The sequence below is a fragment of the Taeniopygia guttata genome, chromosome 6, assembly GCF_048771995.1.
Source record: "Taeniopygia guttata chromosome 6, bTaeGut7.mat, whole genome shotgun sequence".
NCBI lineage: Eukaryota > Metazoa > Chordata > Aves > Passeriformes > Estrildidae > Taeniopygia > Taeniopygia guttata.
This window is the reverse complement of record NC_133031.1, coordinates 34,849,553-34,867,500: the sequence shown is the minus strand read 5'-3', so window position 1 is coordinate 34,867,500 and position 17,948 is coordinate 34,849,553. Positions and strand designations below refer to the sequence as shown.

The 17,948-nt window shown below is 45.5% G+C and overlaps 1 protein-coding gene across 6 annotated transcripts in view; it reads right to left on the bottom strand.

Annotated features, from left to right (window-relative positions):
- Positions 1-17,948, bottom strand: part of PTPRE (protein tyrosine phosphatase receptor type E) — a 92,023-nt gene that overhangs the window by 23,609 nt on the left and 50,466 nt on the right. For 3 of the 6 annotated variants that reach the window (XM_072931358.1, XM_072931359.1, XM_030276617.4), the window contains exons 2-5: positions 11,605-11,714; positions 3,988-4,090; positions 3,695-3,768; positions 2,270-2,406 (exon numbers count right to left, since the gene is read on the bottom strand). In XM_072931358.1, coding sequence (XP_072787459.1) covers positions 2,270-2,406; positions 3,695-3,768; positions 3,988-4,090; positions 11,605-11,707 — 417 coding nt within the window. In that variant the 5' untranslated portion in view covers positions 11,708-11,714. Of the gene's footprint in view, positions 1-2,269; positions 2,407-3,694; positions 3,769-3,852; positions 3,903-3,987; positions 4,091-11,604; positions 11,715-17,948 lie in introns of those variants that run through there. The other 3 variants (XM_030276620.4, XM_030276619.4, XM_030276621.4) reach the window with 3 other exon arrangements.

Below are 17,948 nucleotides of genomic sequence, written 5' to 3'. Positions count from 1 at the left end.
TGTGAATCACCAGCTGCTCCCCAGCACATCCTCCCAGCACCCCAAACCTCCAGGAGCTGACGGGTGTCCAGGTCTGCTAACTTGGAATGACCCCAAAATCCTAAAAGTCCTTGTTCCCCCAGCCCAGCAGCTGGAGGAGAGGTCTGGAATGAAGCAGAGTTCTCAAGGCTTATTTTTCCTTATCTACAAAATTCTCTCTCTGACCTGCTGAGGTCTGTGGGAGTCCAGGGCTTCCCTCTGGCTGCCCTGGCAGGTCTGGGACCCTGGCAGGGGTCAGGAACCCCCCTGGACAGAGCCCCCAGAGACACTGGCTGTGATCTCTGTCCATGGAAAAGAGTTTTCAATCTTACAGGATGAATTACCAGCTCTGACTGTTTGATATAAGTAATAATTAAGTGTGGCACGGGTGCAAAAGTAAAATTTTAAGATTCTAGATAAGGGGTCCAAAGGGGACAAGATGGAGGAAATTGGGTGTGCCTTGTCCTTTTTCTCCTTCTTCATGCCCTCCATATTTCACTGTGGTGTTGGCATTTTTCTGTTGGTTCAGGCTGGGGACACACTGTCCAACGTAGGTGACAGATATTGGCACGTTATTGTAAATCCAGCACAGGTAGTTTCTGGTATTTAATGTTTGTAACATCCCACTCTTCCAGTGCCCAGTGTTCACAAAGGAATCACATAAAAGAGGAAGGAGCCTCTGCTATTCTAGTGAGTGTCCAAGGGCTGCAATGGACCTCTTAAGGGTAATTCAGGCTTTAAGGACAAAATCAAAGGTGGCACATAAATCCAAGAGAACTGTCTTCAAAGTCAGGAACAGTCTTCAAAACTTTTTTCTCCCTGCTGGGTGTCTTCATTTTTTAGTTTCTGGTTTATTTTTGCCAAAAAAATCACTTGGGACCAGACTTCCCAGGTTGGTGCACGTGCCTGGGCAGTGCTGGCTCCCAGGGGTCACTGGTTTCAGCCCAAATTTGTCCCTGATTCCCACTGGAGCCCCTGTATCTGCATTCCCAGGGATGCCTGGCCCCTGACACGTGGGATGTGGAGTGGGCAGAGATCCTTGGAGCACCCCCAGGGCAGGACTGAGGCACAGAAGCAAAGAATCATGGAATGGTTTGGGTGGGGAAGATCTTTTAAATCCCACCCAGTGCCACCCTGCCATGGCAGGGACACCTTCCACTGTCCCAGGTGCTCCAACCCAATGTCCAACCTGGCCTTGGGCACTGCCAGGGATCCAAGGCTGGAGCAGTCAGCTCATCCAGCCACACAGGAAAAAACACACTGAGCATCAACCCCATCCAACCCCATCACTGCTCATTTTTCAGGTTTTTGGGTGTGGACAGAACCCCACACGCTCACAGCACGGGACAGAAAATTACCCAAGCAAAGAAGGGGTTTAAAAAGGAAAAGAGATGGTTCGTTTCACTCTGAACCTCAAAGCTGGTTCTCACTCTCATTTTCAGCTTTGAGAAGGATTTCCACCATGCTCCCTGTCTGAGGAGGCAAAAGTCTGTGGTTTAAATTTATCATCAACCAAACTGCAGCTCTAAATATGCTCCCAATTAAGAAGGTAACTCAACAGCCTGCCTCATCAACACGTGCATTGGCTCTCACAAATCCACGCCTGACATTTAAACTCCTGCTCTGCTTCTGCTGTGGATGGAAGTGAAAAGAAGTCATAAAAAAAATCTGGAAAAGCCCCCAGACTCCTGGTTTTGTGTTTCTCCACAGGAATCCTGCAGGAGCTTAGCACAGACTCCAGGTACAGCTCACCCCTACAGCCACAAAGCCCTGAGAGCTGAGACACCTCACAGAAACTCACAGAGGGGAGTGCTGGGATGGAAACCAAAAGCAAAAAGTTAAATTATCAGGAAAAAAAAGTCACACCCCACCAGGGCAATGCTAAGGCCACACTGTGTCCTCTCCTCTAAATACTTCTCATGGAGGTGAAACACCCAGATCCCCCCAAACCCCCCAGCACCATAATTAAAATCAACACTCTAGAGGTTTATATTCAATGTTCACCTCCTCCAGTTTCAGGCAAACACTAAAGTATTTCTTCAAATGTTAGCAAGAGGCAAATAGTTCATATAATACCAATTCAGCATCTCAAATCAGTAAAAACTCCAGGTTTTATGCAGATGAAAGGTCCCCACACACGACAGAACCCATAGGAACAGCACCATTCATGCACTCAACACAAGAATTATTAACGCTCACAGATATTTTGGGTTTTTCCCTCATTTTCAGCCATCCACGTGTAAAAACTTACATTAAACTCCTCCCTGAAGAGCTTCCCCTCGTCGGCCGAGCGTATCCGGATTTCCTCCTCCAGTTTTTCCACGGGGATAGGGAAATACTTCTTGGGGCCCGAGGGAGACCTGCTGAGCAGCATCACCCGCTGCTGCTCTGTCAGCACAAGGGCAGGAGGTGTTAAAGGCATGGCCAGAGCCCGAGATCCCCAACCACAAATTAATCTTGGTGCTGGAAGAGGCCAGAACAAGCTGCTACCATACACTCTGAGGTGCTAAAGGTGATTTAAAGGAAATTAAAACACCAAATCATAGGCCAAGTGGTTGCTTTGAGGGCATAATGGTAGCAAGAACCACCACTGCTGGTGAAATTAATGACTTCTCTATTTACACTGGATTTTAAAGTGACCAAGTTTTATTCAGAAAAGGAGAAGATTCCTTCTGCTGACAAGGACAGCTTTTGGCACTGAAGAACTGCTGCCAGCTCATTTATTTAGAAGGAAAATAATGATGATAATAATACAAAACTAATTTATCTTTAGCTTGGCACCAACAGAAGCTGTGCCCCAAGAGGAGCTGCTGCCCTGTGCACAGGAACACCCCAGCAGGAAGCTGATGGGTATTTTTAGGGTTTTGGCTTTTCCTCTGACTGCCACCTTCTTCAGCTCACTCATCATTTCACAATGGGCAAGTGGGGCTGACACAAACCACAGACTGACTATTTTATCTTTAACTTCATCATTTCTCTCTGGGTTGTGATTAAAACAACTTGCCCACCCAGGTTTGAGCTGGGCCCCACAGAGGAGCCAGCCTGGGGCTCCCCACGGGCAGAAACAAACCCAGCACAACCCAAAGCAGTGGGAAACATTTTCTGCTGCTCAGAGTGTTTTATTTCAGTGCCTCTGGCTTCAAACAGCCCCATCTCAACCTCCTGCTCCACGTTCAGAAACCACCCAGTGTATTCACAAAGTGTTAAGGACTTTTTTCCCCATTTTATGAAGAAACACTGCAGTTCCTTCTCCAGATACAAAGATCACAGTGTCACAAACTTGGATCTCAACTGGCATTCCTGGTAAAACATCTCCAAAGTTTTACACAGAAACATCTGCGGCATCACAAAGTGAAACCTGTTTCAAACCAGCAACTGGAAGTTACGATTTTCTGTAGACTGCTGGAGTATGGATTTCTGAATATGGATCTTTAGTCCAAGGCCAGCTTGGATGGGACAACCAAGTGCTGGCAGATGCCCCTGCACATGGCACAGGGCTGGAACTGGATGAATTTAAGGCCTTTTCCAACTCAAACCATCTGTGATTAAATTTTTTCAGACTATTTTCTCTTTAATAACAACCCTGCCACTTATATTAGAAATAAAACCAAACATTGAGTAATTTTGAATTAAAGACAAACAAAACTGAGAGTTTGAAAGCAAATTTTCCCCATACCTTGCTCTTCCAAGATCCCATTTGGCATCTTCTTGTCTCCGGAGTTGACCACAGCTTTCCTGTGTCTCCTGAACCTGGAACAGAGGCAGCACATCAGCCTGGCCACCCTGGCAGGAGGAAAGCAGCATTTCCCCCATTTCCCCCAGCGTTTTACAGACCACGTAATTCTGGAGAAGCTCTTTCTGCTCATGCTGGCAGGCAGAGCACGGCCCCTCTGCGGCTCTGCCTCCCTCCTGTCCCTCTTCCTTCCGTGGGAGGGCACAAAGGATGGGGCTGAGCCCACCAACACCCACCTGAAAAAATACCCCACCAGCACCACGAAAATGATCACCACCAGCACCAGGATCAGCAGGGAAGTCAGCAGCTCCTTGTGCAAGGTGTTCTCCTCGGTGGAGTCTGGGGATGGAACAAGAAATGTGGAATATCAGACGTGGATCGCCTCATGTGGCACAAAAACTGTGCTAAAGGCACCAAAAATTCTCTCCAATTATCTGCCTCTGCTTTCTAAAACCTTCACAATACTTGACACAGGCAAAGATCAAGTTGAAAGTTTATTTTTTTTAAATAAATAAAAAAATAAAAGGTTTAAAATTTTTTCTCCCTTGTCCAAAGCACAACCAAACCACTGCTGCTGAGAAAATTAAAGATGTTTTTCAATTTCCCTGTAATCAGAAAGCTGAACTTATAGCTTAAGGCAGCAAGCTGAATTTGAAGCCCATTAAAAGGTTTACTGCAGTGCCCTTATGCACATCAGCTGATTCTCAACCAAATTTCATATAGATTTTCATACAGAAAATGCCACCTTTCACAGAGCTTTTATTCACTGAAATTCCATATGAATATAAGAACAAGCAGGAATAATGACATTTTTCTCAGAATGGAGATTAAAGAACATCTTTGTTATATCTGGTACAAACTCTGAGTCTCACCCTTCTGTTCACAGTGTTTTATGGAAGTGTCTCTTTACCTTTCACTTTCATTATGCTCCTGTAACCTTTTAGTTCTCTTGAATAATTCAATACAGAACAGATTAAAATCATTAAAAACCCAACATGTTTTATTTAAGGAAGCCAAACTCCCAGTCTGAACCTTCAGCAAGCAAAACACAACCCTACAACCACTCTTCCAGAATTAAGGCAATTTCTGTTGCTGCTGGTATTTTGGATTGCTTTTCTCTTTTAAACTACATTTACACACTTGAAGGAGTTTTTTAACCATTCCTACAGTGGTCTTGGAGAGCTGACAGACAGAAGGGTTGGATGGGAGATTGGGAATTGGGAATTCCTGGCTGGGAGGGTGGGGAGGAGCTGGGATGGAATTCCCAGAGGAGCTGTGGCTGCCCCTGGATCTCTGGAAGTGTCCAAAGCCAGGCTGGACAGGGCTTGGAGCATCCTGGGACAGTGGAAGGTGTCCCTGCTATGGCAGGGGTGGCATGGGATGATTTTTAAGTTGCTTTCCATCCCAAACAATTCAGGGATTCAAGAAAACAAACAAACAAACAACAAAAAAAAACACCCCCCAAAAAACCAAACCAACCAACCAACCAAAAAAAACCTAGGAGTAGGTAACACCTGCAATAATCCAGAAAGGATTCTTGTGGATCAAACAAATACCCACAGCTGGAAACTCTCTGGGTGCTCCACAGGGTATGAGGGAATGGGAAACAATTCCTGGAGAGGCACAGGTGAGCTCGGGACACACAGGGGAAAAAGGGCTCATAAATCAACATCGTTATGCAAAGAGAGGGAAGGCAATAAAAGGCACCAGGGATGACTTTTAGGTGGTGTATAATGATAAAAGTGACAGGCTTGACCCTGCCTTGGCAGGGCTTCAGGAAATCACTCTGGGAAGGAGTGGCTGCATGAAGATGAATAATCACCCAACACTTGCTGTGGGCTGTTTTGCAACTCCTTCTGGAAGCCAAGGAAACAAACACACACACAAAAAAAAAAAAAATCTCTGGTTTTGTCCCTCACAGACAAAATGCAGCCACTTCCATGAGTTTAGAAATGTCAGAGTGCTCCTAGATCCGAGGGTTTGTGTTGGTTCTCTTTAGCTCTGTGACAAGACCCATGACATGAGAGGACAAACAACAAGTTTGCATCACGAGGTTAGTAAAATTTCCATCAGACAATTACACAATTAAAAAAAAAAATCACCCCTCTCTTCCTTTCACAGAACTGCAGCACCATTTTTGGGGTGTCTGTGGAGAACTGATTCCCAGGCAAACACTGAAAGCTCAATCCAAGGCAGGAAAAGAGAAGTTGAACCTTCTGCCAAACAAGTGTCCCCATTTCTTCAGTCAAGGACAGAGCATCCCCACCACGACTGATTTGATTCTCTGCCCCAAGATCTCACCTCTCCTACCATTTCACAAGGAAATTGGGTCAAAATCCAAAAAAAAGTTCATTTTTCTTTATACCTGGGCACATCTGTTCCCAAATCCTTGCAGCTGCTCCCCCAGTGGCTTCATCCCTGCAGAGCCTGTGAGTAAGGCACAGTGTGGTTTCATTTTTTTACCTCTATTTTTTTTTTTTTTAGTATCAGTAAATTTATAAATACAGCCCAAAAATTGCATGAGAAAGTTAAAACTGACACCATTGCAGGCTCACAGGCTAAAACATCTCTGGCCAACACAACTGTCTCCAAACCAAGGCGGATTTTCAAGGGGAAAAAAAGCCTGAAATAACTTTTTAATCATTACTGCTTCAAAAATTGATGACTGAAGCACTGTAGGAAATGGATGCAGGAGAGACAAATCCTCCAAAGCAGAGAAACTTTCCCACCACTCCCACTCAAGAGTCGTGGCTCCATCCTTGGATCAGCTCCTTTGCATTTTTGGGTAAATTGCGTGATTAAAAGTGTGTGATTAAAAGTGTGTGATTAACACAGTTTTTCCTCCTCTACAAAAGCAAGCTGGCAGGGCAAACTTTGCCATAAATGTGAAATTATTCTGGCGAATTACACAAAACAAAATCTTCTTTATCTCAGGATAGGCGAAATCCCACAAGAACCAACTCTACTTCTGCAAAGATCTTATCTTCTTTTCAAAATCCAGAGATATCACAAACAAATGTCCAACAGAGAACATGGCAAAACCCACACTAAAGCCACTCAGGCTATTTTTGAAAGAGAAAACCCCAACCCTGCCATGGCTGCAGAGGAGCAGCAGCTGATAACCAGGAGATTTGTTTGGTACGTGCGAAGCACAAACCCAAATCAGAAGAAAATATAAAGAAAAGGAAGGGCAAAAAAAAAAAAAAAAAAAGACAGGTAGGGGAGGGAAACCAGCACCCACAGCCAGCAGGAAATGATGCCTCAGGTTTGAGCTTCTCTATTTTTCACATTCTGTGCTGCTTTAGTGTGTGGGTCTGGGATTTATATCAGGGGATGCTGAGCTCTCTGCACAGAGCAGAGACAAAACAATTCCTGCTCCAGCTGGGCACCAAGGACAAATGATCCAAATCTCAGCCCAGGAGCACAAACACCGTGGGCTGGAGAGAGAAAAACAAGCAGGGTGGGACTGCCTGGGCTAAAGCTGGAATGGGACAATGAACTCCAAGGTGCCAATGGAGCAGAACTGATCCCAGGGAGAGCCCCCGGGAGCGCTCGTGCATTTTGGGGCCATTTTGGTTCATTTGGGTGCAGCCCTGGCTGGGCTCTGGTGCTGCCCAAGGTGGATCCATGAGGAGATCCTGGAATAAATCCATGTTTTATTCTGTAACTCTGTTCAGTCTCTGTTCCAGGGCAGCCTCACAAGGCATCAGGAGAGGAGACAAGCACAGGAAATGTGAGTTCAGCATCTCAGAGCTGAATCCCACTGGGCAAACCCAGCACAGCCCACCTGGCACTGCAGCCACAGAATCTGAGCCTGGCTGGAGGGACCTTTAAATGTCACCCAGTGCAACCCCCGACCTGAAACCAGCTACTTCTGAAGTTCTGCTTTCCAAACTAATTCGTGGAATTGAGTGTCTGCAGAGAACCCCTTTGGCATTTAAATACCAAATAAAATGGGCCAATTTCCTTCTGCATAACTCAGTTTTCTGATGCTGCCTCATTTTCTCCATGAAACCACCACGAGTCCCACAGGGAAGTCCCACCTCTGGGTCCTCCTGGGTATAACAGAGTCACAGAATGCTTTGGGCTGGAAGGGACATTAAAAATCATCCAGTGCCACCCCTGCCATGGCAGGGACACCTCCCACTGTCCCAGGTGCTCCAGCCCCAGTGTCCAGCCTGGCCTTGGGCACTGCCAGGGATCCAGGGGCAGCCACAGCTGCTCTGGGAATTCCATCCCAGCCCTCCCCACCCTGTCAAGGAACAATTCCCAATTCCCAAAATCCCATCTAAATCTGCCCACTGACAGCTTAAAGCCATTCCCTGTGTCCTGTCCCTCCATCCCTTGTCCCCAGTCCCTCTGCAGCTCTCCTGGAGCCCCTTCAGGCCCTGCAAGGCCACCCTGAGCTCACCCCAAACCTTCTCCTCCTCTCCAGGTGAACAATCCCAGCTCTCCCATCCCTTCCTCCACCCCACTGAACATTTTGGTGCCTCTGGATTCATTCCCACAGCTCCAGGTCCTCCCCGTGCTGGGGACCCCAGGGCTGGACACGGTGTCCTGGGTGGGGTCCCCCCAGAGAGGAGAGACACAAAATCTTATTTTCACATTCCCACTGACTTGTTGGAAGGTGAAACCAGCACTAAACAGGAGCCCCAAATCTGCCCCATTTTCCTGCCTTTTACCCTGCAGCTCCTCAGATGAACTTATTCCCTCTGAAGGTTCAGAGTGATGGAAAGAAATTGTGAGGATTCAAAGGCATCGTGAACCCTCCTGGAGTAAATACCAGTGGAATGTAAACATTTGGAAAGGTATTTAAAGGTTTAAAACTGCAGCTCCCAGGCTGCTTGCACATTTCAACAACTCCACAAGTAAAAATACAAGAGGAAGTAAAACAATCCAGAGGATGATTAATCCTGGGGAACTTACAAATATTTGAATTACCAGGAGTAACGGGATGGTCACGGACAATATCATGAATAAACAGTCCGTAACAAGGATCTGGGAGCATTAAGTTATCTCTACTGGAAATATACATTTATTTATGCAAATCCTAATAAATATTAGCTTGGAAGTCAGAACTAGATGCTGCCTTCCAAGCCAAACCATTCTGTGGTTTGATGGTTTAGATTTATTTCATGCAGTTGAATACCTGGAGAAAATATCAGGGCAAATTTTCAGTAAATGGCAGTGCAAGAAAGACTAGAACATTCTCATTTTCTGAAAGGGAAATTTCAAGGCAGCAATTTCATGGCTGCAATTTCAGGGTGTTCTTGTAGGAGGTAAAATGGCAGCAGCAGTGCTAAAAATCGACCCATCCAGACAAGGTAATCATGTTTTAAATAAGAATAAAGCTGACATTGTAATCCAGCAAATCATTGGAAAAAATCAAGGCAGCTGAATTAATGACATGAAATCATTTATACCTATTCCTTTCAGAATCAAAAGTATCTTTTGGGATCACTCATCAAATTAGCATGTAAAAGGAAAACTGATTTTTTTAGGCTCTTCCAGGTCTTTCCATAGTCTGTTAAATGGAGTTTTCTTTATGCTTCAATCAAAATCTTTATTTTTGTATTTTAAAATGCTGTATTATTCAATGGTTATCAAATTTATTAGATAATCCAATTATCTTGGTCCTCTTTCTGCAGCAATGTAATTTTCAGGGTGCACCTAACTTGTCTGTCAGACAAAACTCTTCCTCACTGCAAAGCCAGGAAGGCTTTGATATTTAGGAAAAACAGTTTAGTCACACCACTAATTTCTGAATCATATCACTGAAATTAAGATTTAATTACAATAGGGATGATCAGATTACTCTTATCCATATTATCAGACTTCAATTCAACACAATTTGGAATTAAGCTCTGAAGATGAACAACACTGATGGCAAAACGCCCTTTGTGCTCATGTTATTAAAATTCTGGGAAGTGCTAAAAACAGCAAGTGACTTCCCCTTCTCAATTCCCATATTCTGACATATTCAGCCCAATATTACGAACTTGTTTTTCTACAGCTGCAGGTGCCAGACAAGAAGCAGCGACCAAAAACTACTTGACAATACTTCAAACTGATTCATTAGCAAATTCACACTCGGCTAAAGCTTCATTTCTGTGAATAATTTGGGGTTTTTTGGAAGCATTAAGCACAGCCACGCTCAGGCTGTCACTGCTGATGGTGGAGCCCCTTGTTTTTCCCCAAGCTCCACTTCCCCTGCCCAGTGCCCAGCAAGGGCTGCACCCACCCTGCAGTCAGATTCTGCAGAAGGCAAATGCTCACACCTGAATTAGCAGCAAATCCCAGACAGGTTTGTGATGGAAAGAACCTCAGAATTATCCTGTTCCACCCCTGCCATGGCAAGGACACCTTCCACTGTCCTGCCCAGCCTGGCCTTGGGCACTGCCAGGGATCCAGGGGCAGCCACAGCTGCTCTGGGCACCTGTGCCAGGGTCTGACACCCTCATTTTCTTGCCAATATCCCATCTAAATCTCCCTTATTTCCATTTAAATTGCCACAACCATGAACCAAAACAATCCAAGGGGCCACCAGCCAAGCCTGGCACTTGATTCCTCTCCTTCCCCAGGGGTGTAAAGTTCACAGAGAGATTAAAAGCAAATAAAGCAACAAATCAGCTTCCTGTGCAACACTGGGTGTCAACAACAGCGACCTGAGCAGCCATCGAAACGTGGTCACGTTGCTCATATGGGACATCAGCAGCTCCACCTCCCTGGTGTGGGCTGGAAGGGGCCTCAAAGATGATCCATCCCACCCCTGCCATGGCCAGGGACACCTTGAACCCTCCCAGGCTGCTCCAAGCCCTGTCCAACCTGGCCTTGGGCACTTCCTCAGACCCCAAATTCCCTTGAAGAACCTCTCCCCAGGACTGTCACGGGCCAGGATGTGGCTGTGGGAGGGTTTGAGGAGGAAGAAATTCTGCAAACAGAAATGAGGATGAACATGAGGTGCTGTGGTGGCCCAGAGTGATGCCTCAGGTTTAGCTTTTAAATTTTTCACATTCTGTGCTGCTTTAGTGTGTGGGCCTGGGATTTATATTTGGGGATGCTGAGCTCTCTGCACAGAGCAGAGACAAAACAATTCCTGCTCCAGCTGGGCACCAAGGACAAATGATCCAAATCTCAGCCCAGGAGCACAAACAGCGTGGGCTGGAGAGAGAAAAACAAGCAGGATGGGACTGCCTGGGCTAAAGCTGGAATGGGACAATGAACTCCAAGGTGCCAATGGAGCAGAACTGATCCCAGGGAGAGCCCCGGGAGCGCTCGTGCATTTTGGGGCCATTTTGGTTCATTTGGGTGCAGCCCTGGCTGGGCTCTGGTGCTGCCCAAGGTGGATCCATGAGGAGATCCTTGAATAAATCCCTGCTTTATTCTGTAACTCTGTCCAGCCTCTGCTCCAGGGCAGCCTGCACAAGGCATCAGGAGAAGAGGAGATCGCTCTCAGCTCCTGGAACAACTCTCCTGTTTCTCACCTGCCAGGACCTTCCACAGGACACCTCACACCCTCCTCCAGTCTTTGCAGGAAAACACAGAACTCATGTCAAGGCTCCTCACGGTGCTCCAGTCTATTCACCCTGAAACTTTATCTCCTGTTACCTGTGCCCACATCCCCGTGGCAGCTCCTGGGCCCTGCAGCTCCTCCACCTCGGCCGTGTTTTCCCGTCCATGGCAAAGAGAAAGCGAAACCCCAGCACCACCCACGTGCAGACCAAACCCAGAGGGCACCTGGCACCACCACATCTGTGTCAGTGGGGTCAAAGTCCTGCCAAAACCTCCTGGTCTGTGCCAGCAGGGAACCCCCTGAGGTCCGTGCCCATCCCAGCCCAGAGATCGCTCCTTACTGGTCGTTGTGGTGGTTTTGGGCAGCTCCGTTCCATTGGGTGGCAGAGCTTGTGCAAAAATGAAACTAACACAGAGCAGCAGGAGCGAGCAGGAATCTTCCATCCTGGACCTGGAAGGAAGCAAAGCAGAAGATAAGTTTTCAGGTCAAAGTGATATCATTTTTTATTTTTTTTTTTCACCTCGTGGCAGAAGGAAGCTAAAAGTAAAAGCAACGTTTGCTTGAAATTTAAATTTATTTAAACCCTGTTTTATACTCTCCCATCACTTAACACTGGATGTTCAGTTTTGATGCAAAAAGAAAAAGAAAATACCACTTTTGCACACCAAAAATTTGTTAAGGAGATTTTAAATCTAGAACACTCAGCCACGGTTCACAGACAACACCAGAAATCAGGGCAAAAATGCTACTTCCATTAAAAAAAAAACCCCACATATGATGAGAACACTGAGGAAACAATCCTGGGAGTCATTCCCAGAGAAAAAAGCAAAATTCATAACAAAGAGAAGTTTTTTACCACCAAGCAGCCCAGTAAAAGCAGAAAGTTCTGAGTCCCTTTAACACACACTTCCAGAGTTTCCTTATCCCACTCAGCTCCCTCAGCCACAGTGAGGGGCTCCATGGATGAATTCCATAGGGGAATGTTTGCCAAGGCTGATTCTGCTTTCTAAACACAGCATTTCAGCATTGGTGAGACCAGAAAATAATTTCCAGCGTGAAGAAAATTGGAGGAAAAGTGTGATGAGAACGTACTGTTCCTTAATTCAGGGAAACTCACAGATGTAGACAAATAAACAGGTCCAGAAGTACTCCAGTCCCTCTAAATAGAGGTGGAAAATGAATGTTGTTATTAATTTGTTGTGATTTATCCAATCTCTAATGAACAGATTAATTAGGTGAGGCTCCCATCTCAGCCATTAACCAGTCCTGCTTGATTTAGAAACAATTTCACCCAACCTTTGCTTTGTGGCAGGATTTATCCAGATGGTGGCTCTGCAGCCACTGCTAAAATTCTATCCCTGCTCACCAGAGCTCCCAGTTCAGGGCAATACACTGAATTTAACAGCACAATTTCCACAGGGTATTACACAGCCTAACAACACACTAAAAAACCCAAGAATTTGGCAGTCATTAGAAAAACCATGAGAAAATCCTGCCTTTCCATGTAAAGTGGGATAATCCACCAGAAATAATCCCTGGATAAGCTCAAATATAGAAAAATCTGCCGTGACAACAACTTTCACACCACCTTTGCAGCACTCTCACAGCTGTTACTCAGCAGTGAAATATTTCCAGTCATTCCCACCTCTCCAATGCCTGCTCCACACCAGGTCCAGGTTTACACCCAGGAGTAAATTCAAACTCAGCACACAGCTGCTATTCCTTGGATGCACAGCTGGGAAACTCAGTGGTTTTTTTCTCTAATACAAAGAGTGAAAAAAAGAATAATAAAAAGTATTATTAGCATCAAACTTTATTTTCTTGGTTTTTTTTATTTTTTTTCCCCCAATCCAGCTTCCTACTAATTTACTCCCTCAATTCCTTCTACTACTATTTCTAATTTAAGTAGCCTAAATGTCTTACAATCTAATCCCATTCTTGGGGTTTTACAATCCCATTCTTTCTCAATCCCATTCTTGGGATTAGACAGTTAATTGTCTAATCAGTTAATTTAACACCTCACTGCAAACTGTGCCTGCATCATTCTGAGCATTATATAGGTGTCCCAAATTAACAATTTATAATTGTATTATATTTATAATTAGAAACTTGGGACACACGGCAGCACTTAATGGAACTGAAGGGAAGGGAAAGATTTGGAAATGTGGAATAAAGCCAGAATAAAAGTGGAATTCACGGGGGAGAGGTGCTGAATGCTGGGATGCTTTCCACCCTCAGCAAAGGCTGCTGAAATCCATTAGAATTTCAGGTAATTAATCCTGGGAGGGGACGATTTTCCAAAGTAGTGCTGAGTTCACTTTCTTATCCTTAAAATACATCCAGTTCTTAAAAAAAACCAAAAAAACCCAAAAAACAAAACCAAAAAAAAAACCCAAAACAAACAGAGAATAATTGAAGTTGCTGGAAAGTTTCCAGGAGAGCAGAAAGCGAAAGGAACATCAGTGCTTCTCTCCAAATCCCTGTCAGGAGGGTTTTCCAGATGCCACTTCCCTGCCAGACCCCTGGAATCTGTTCTCTGGGATGTGATAAGAAAAAAAATATTCTCTGGGATGTGATAAAGTGTGGCTGGAACACGCTGTGGTGTCCCTCAAATTATCAGAAATAAACACAGCCACGAAGATTATGCAAATCCCGAGATTTTGGTTTTGGCCAAAGCCCTTTGCATTTCCAGCTCCTGAAGATTTTCTTCTCAGGAGTTTCCCTGGGAAAACTGAGCTGCATGTAAAGGACTGGGCTCAGCAGGACCAAGCAGAAAATCTTGGAATTATGGTTGGAAAAGACCTTAAAGATCATCAAATCCAACCATTCCCAACACTGCCAAGGGCCACCATGTCCCCAAGTGCCACATCCACATGGATTTTAAACCCCTCCAGGGACAGAGACTCCAAACTGCCCTGGGCAGCTGTGCCAGGGCTGGACAAACCTTTCCACAAAGAAATTTTCCCTTATTTCCAATCTGAACCTCCCCTGGCACAGCTTGAGGCTGTTTCCCCTCCTCCTGTCCCTTCTCTTCCCACTGAGGTGGATGGGGAGGTGCCCAAGCTGCAATCCAACCAAAAAAAAAAACCAAAACAAAACAAAAAAACAAACAAAAAAAAAAAACCAAAAAACAAACCACCCAAAACAAAAAACAAACCAAACCAAAAACAAACAAAAATAAACCCCAAAAAACCCCAATCTAACAACCCACTGCTGCAGGCACAGCATTTTCCTTACTCACAAAGGCACAAAGTCATGATACAGTCTGGTAAAACAAGAAGGAAAAAATAGTAACAACCCTCCTGAGAGCACAGGCAGGGAGAAAAAGCACGGCTGAGCAAGGAAGGACAACCACATGCTACAAAAGAAGACTCTGGTTGATGAAAGTGGAAAGGAAAAGATCCAGGGAGAGACAAATTGTCATTATTACACAGCTCTGCTGTAGGGCAACTGCTGTCCCTCCTGGAAAAAGAAATAGGAGCTGCCTTTAAAATAATAAAAAAAGTGAATTTATTGACTCATATCCTGCTGCATCCAGCCTTTATTCCCTGGATATGCATGGGTCAGCCTCTGCTCCCAGGGAAATAGCAAAGGGACAAGAGGATTGGCCTCCAGCTGTGCAGGGGAGGCTCAGGTTGGGCATCAGGAGGAATTCTGTCACAGAAAGGCTGCTCAGGAGTGCCCATCCCAAGGAATTCCTGGAGGTGGCACTCAGAGCTCTGGGCTGGGGACAAGGTGGGGACCAGGCACAGCTTGGCCTGGATGGTTTGGGAAGGTTCTTCCAACCTCACCAATTCCATGATTCCATCCTCAACGGCTCAGGCACTTCAGGTTTAACCCCACGGACTGACTTTTTCTGTTCTTTATTATCACTCTGGGACACCTTCCACCACCCCAGGCTGCTCCAAACCCCATCCAAGCTGGCCTTGGGCACTCCCAGGGATGGGGCAGCCACAGTTTCCCTGTCCAAGGAGTCGGAGCAGCTGGAATGTGCTGCAATGGCACAGGGGCAGTGTCACTACAGCGAAAGCACTGAACCATTGCTATTGCAAAAATGGAAAAGAGGAAGTTTATTTCCTGACTCCAGCATTTATACTTTTCCAAAGGTGCCAGTGGATCGGAGGGTGAACGTGCCACCTCTCCAGTGACATTGGACAAACTACCAATACAACAAATTTCTCCGCCCCTATGGAGGAATGCAAAACAAGAGAAGGTTTACAGAAAGTTGTGTGAGAAAGTTCTCTACAAGAATGAAAACTCAGAAGGCTTTAGAAAATCTTAAGAATCAGGGCAAGAGGGCAGCTCAGGGATCAGGGCAGCCTGGCACACCTCTGGGCAGCTCCTCCCGGGATCGCCGCGGCCGCTCCTCGCACAGCCCAAGGAGGCGGCATGAGGACAGCCCAGCTCCCCAAAACGTGAATAAATGGCATTATTTCCAGGGATTAATGGATTACCACACATGGCTAATTTCTATTTTGGCCGCAGAACTGAATCCTCATCTGACCTGACAGCTCAAGAGCGAAACCTGGGCTTTGAGAAAATAGGCCAACAAAACCTCTGCGGTGTCACGCGGCCCTGCCACAGATCTGGAGTCCTGCTCCTCCTCCCAAGGATGCACCAGCTGCTTCAGAGCAGGTTAAACTGATCCTCATCCTTACAACCTCCTAAGGCAGGAAAAAAATCAGACAAACAGCCCACGTAACACAGAGCACAGTGGACAGACTGGTGGGATTTGTGGTTTTCCCCCAAGCTCAGGTCCTGCCCCAGCCTCTCCGTGCTACAAAAGTCACATTTGCAAGGATAAAGCACCATCAATTCAGAAAACAGAATTTAAAATGAGAACCACAAAAGCCTTGTCACTGTAGGCTAACAAAGCCATAGGCCACACCAAGAGCAAGTGCCAACCCAAAAATTTGCTAGTTTAATTTTAAAAACCAACAAAAACACCAACAAGGGAATGAGCAGACCACAGTCACCCTTCTCTCTTTGCTCTCCACGCTTTCCATCCATAAAGCCCAACACTCTGCTGATCCCTGTGAAGATTCCCAGAGCAGCTGTGGCTGCCCTGGATCCCTGGCAGTGCCCAAGGCCAGGCTGGACACTGGGCTGGGAACACCTGGGACAGTGGGAGGTGTCCCTGCCCAGGGATGGAATGGGTTGGGCTTTAAGGTCCCTTCCAACCCACACCATTCTGTCATTCCATGATAAGAATCTCAAGCCCCAGTGCCTGTTTTCCCAGCTGCCTGGGGGTTCCCCTACCTGGAGCAAGGTGAGCTGGCACAGCAGCTCCTTCTTGGCTGGAATCCCAGGCACCTGGAGCTGCTCCCACTTCCAGTTGGGCTGATTGCAGCTGTTTTCTTTTCCCTGAGGCTTTGGCTTCAAAAAAGCCAGGGACTGTATATTGTAAATGTAGAAATGTGGTGCCACAACTGTGTCTGCTGACCCAGCCCAGGCAGCACCAGGTTACAGTTTAACTGGAATTGCTCTCCCATGACCTCATTTGTGATTAGGGCTTTATTGCCCCGTTATGTCATCAGGGCAAGCAATCAATGCTGCAGCATTCCCAAAACTGGTCCTTCAATTACGTGTTCACAAAATAACTGGGAAGATTAAGTGCTCCTCCCTTTTCTGAAGGACCAGGGGGAAGTCAGGAATTCGCATCAAGATGGAACCATGGAACTCCAGAATGGTTTGGGTTGGAGGGACCTTAAAGCCCATTAGGCCCCAAATCATATCTCCAGAAGTTTGATCAAGTCCCACGTTCAGGAGCTTCAAAAAACTCGAATCGAGTTGTCACTCTCTTATTTTTGAATCCTTGTAATTCTTCCTCGGGACTCAGGATATCCTAAAATCCAGGGGGAAAAAGGGGAATGGAGTCTGTGGAGATCTTTGTGCACGTGTTTAGTGCAGCCCAGCAAGAAACTCAAGAAGGGACCTCTCCACTTGGGAAGCATTCCTCAAAATTCAGCCACGTGATAAATTAGAAAACACTGTGAGATGAACATTAAATTCCACCATAAACCCCATAATTTTTTAATGGGACTGTTTACAGCATACTCAACGTTGGGGTGATTGTACAAATAAAAACCAGGCAAGCTTTGTTTCCAACCCCTTCAGAAACAACAAGGGAATTGAAGGGACAAATACATAATTTTATAATGAATTATAATTAAATTTAACTGCCCACAATATTATATCTGACTGTCAAAATTCCTCATGTATTCTATACAAATACCCTCAGTAAAGATCATTTCAAAGAGATGGCAATAATTAGATTAAAAATTACAAATCAGAATAATCAGTTACACATAAGAGAACAAGCGAGGCAAAGCACCAATTAACTGAATAAAATCAATTTCCATTTGGAATAATCAAGCTTGATAGACTGTCTTGCTTATTTAGTCACTTTGTGTCTAATTCAGGTGGCCAAATTATTATATTTGCTTTGATTTCCATGGAAGAGGAGGTCAGCAGATGTGGCAAATCCATTATTTGTTCCAAAAAATGATAATTGAAGAGAAATACCCGAATGCAGACAATAATCACCACTTTTGTAATACTAATTTTTAAATTCTACCCAGTTCAGCTATTTCTGCATGTCTTTCCCAGCACTCTTGAGTCTCCAGACCCAGCCCATCATGGAGAACACGAGTTCCAATCCATTTCAATTAACAAGGCTGGGAT